We start from the raw sequence: 2010 nt of genomic DNA on the forward strand, positions 1-2010 counted from the left end.
TTTTGTTTCTTACTCGTTTATTAGTTGCTGTATATATACTGATATGGACCTTTGAGTTCTGTATTCTCATTTATTCAGTTTCTTAAACATTCAAAGTATGAAGTTCTCTTCTATACTTGCTTTCTTCTTTCTCTATTGTTTGATGGTATCAGAGCTCTTCGCAGAGCTCTGATATGCGCCTTCAATTCGATTCCTTTTCTTCTACTCCGCATGCATATCGATTTGACTTTGCTGCTGTTAGATCTATTTGATTTCTTGTGTTTTTCTTTTCTTCACATGCAAATCGAATCGATTCTGTTAGATCTGTTCGTTTTTCTCTTTCTGTAAGCAAGAAGGTGATTCAGAGTTCTGCACTTGCAATGGAGAAAGAAGCAGAAAGCACTCCTTCACATAGGGAAGGTAATCCTATGAAAACTAGTCTTCTTGATCTGTTAGATCCATGTAGTCCCTATTTCAAATCTGATGAACGGGAAGAACTACCATGGATGGGCGAGGGCTATGACCATGGCTCTAATTTCAAAGAATAAGGTATCATTTGTCAATGGTACAATTTTGACACCAGACACAACAGATCCACGTTTTCCAGTTTGGGAGAGATGCAATACTATGGTCCTTTCGTGGCTGCATCGTTCAATTACAAGTTCTATATCTCAATCCATTTTGTGGATGGATAAGGCATATGATGTATGGAGAGATCTCAAGGAGAGATTTTCTCAATCTGATATTTTCAGAATATCAGATATACAGGATGACATTTATCGTTTACATCAAGGAGATAGCTCAATCTCTGATTATTTTACTAGACTCAAGATTCTTTGGGATGAATTGGAAGCACTCCAACCCACTCCTACTTGTAAATGTGTTCGTCCATGCTGTTCAATTGCAGTGGAGGTTAAGAACAGTAAGGAAAGAGACTATTCAATTCGTTTTCTCAAGGGACTCAATGATCAATTTTCTCATGTGAGGTCCCAAATTATGCTCATGGATCCTCTTCCTTCAGTTAACCGAGTTTTTTCCTTAGTTGCACAACAGGAACGACAGTTGCAGATTGAAAGTTCTGGTCCAATTCATCATGACAATTCAAGAATTTTCTTTAATTCTGCTGAACAAGTTCCAGAAAGAGGACGTGGACAGACTCGTGGAAGGGGAAGGGGATTCAATCCTGCACGTGGAAGAGGATCTAGACTCTGTACTTATTGTGGGAAGACTAGCCACACAGTGGAGACATGTTTCGAGAAGCATGGCTATCCTCCTGGGTTTAAGCAAAGGAACCCTATGCATAAGATCAATGCAGTTGTAAGTGAAGAGTTCAATCAGGTTGACAACTCAAGGGAAGCTGACACAAAAGAAAATTTCACTAAAAGTCAGTATCACACCATTATGGAGATGATACAACAAACAATGAAAGTGCAACATGCTTTGCCTCCATCCTCTCCTCATGTCAGCAATATGGTTCATACTAATGTACTAAATGTCGATAGTCAATCTTCTGAAGCAAGTAAGTCATCAAATCAGTGGGTCCTAGACACAGGAGCCACTGATCATATCACTTTTAACTCTGCCAATTTATCTTCTATCAAGTATATTGAGCCAATTGCCATATCCTTGCCCAATGGAACACGGGTCTACTCTAATATGTCTTGTACAGTAGATATTTCTAAAACACTTACGTTGACAGATGTTCTGTATGTAAGAGAATTTGGCGTCAACTTAATATCAGTGCATAAACTGATTTCTGAAACTGATTGTCATGTGACATTTCAGCTTCGAGATTGCCTCATTTAATATCAACAATCCATGGAGATGATTGGTTCTGCTAATCTGGTGAGAGGATTGTATGTGATGCACCAAGATGGACCAATCAATGCTGTGAAGAATGCTGACACAACAAAACAATTGAATTTTTCTGATAACAGTAGTTTCAATTTATAGTCTCATGCCAATGATATATGGCATTTTCGTTTGGGCCATTGCTCCAAACCTGTAATAAAGACCATGATGTTACAGTAC

General features: G+C 38.5%; 1 protein-coding gene across 1 annotated transcript; it reads left to right on the forward strand.

The window, feature by feature from the left end:
* The first annotated feature begins 504 nt into the window (after positions 1 to 504).
* Positions 505 to 1785, forward strand: LOC133285922 (uncharacterized). The gene has a single exon (XM_061483238.1). The coding sequence runs from the start codon at positions 505 to 507 to the stop codon at positions 1783 to 1785; it is 1281 nt and encodes a 426-aa protein (XP_061339222.1).
* The last annotated feature ends 225 nt before the right edge of the window (positions 1786 to 2010 follow it).

The sequence above is a fragment of the Gastrolobium bilobum genome, unplaced genomic scaffold (genome assembly GCF_033153095.1).
Source record: "Gastrolobium bilobum isolate Gb01-03AN ecotype WA unplaced genomic scaffold, APGP_CSIRO_Gbil_v1 utg60434, whole genome shotgun sequence".
NCBI lineage: Eukaryota > Viridiplantae > Streptophyta > Magnoliopsida > Fabales > Fabaceae > Gastrolobium > Gastrolobium bilobum.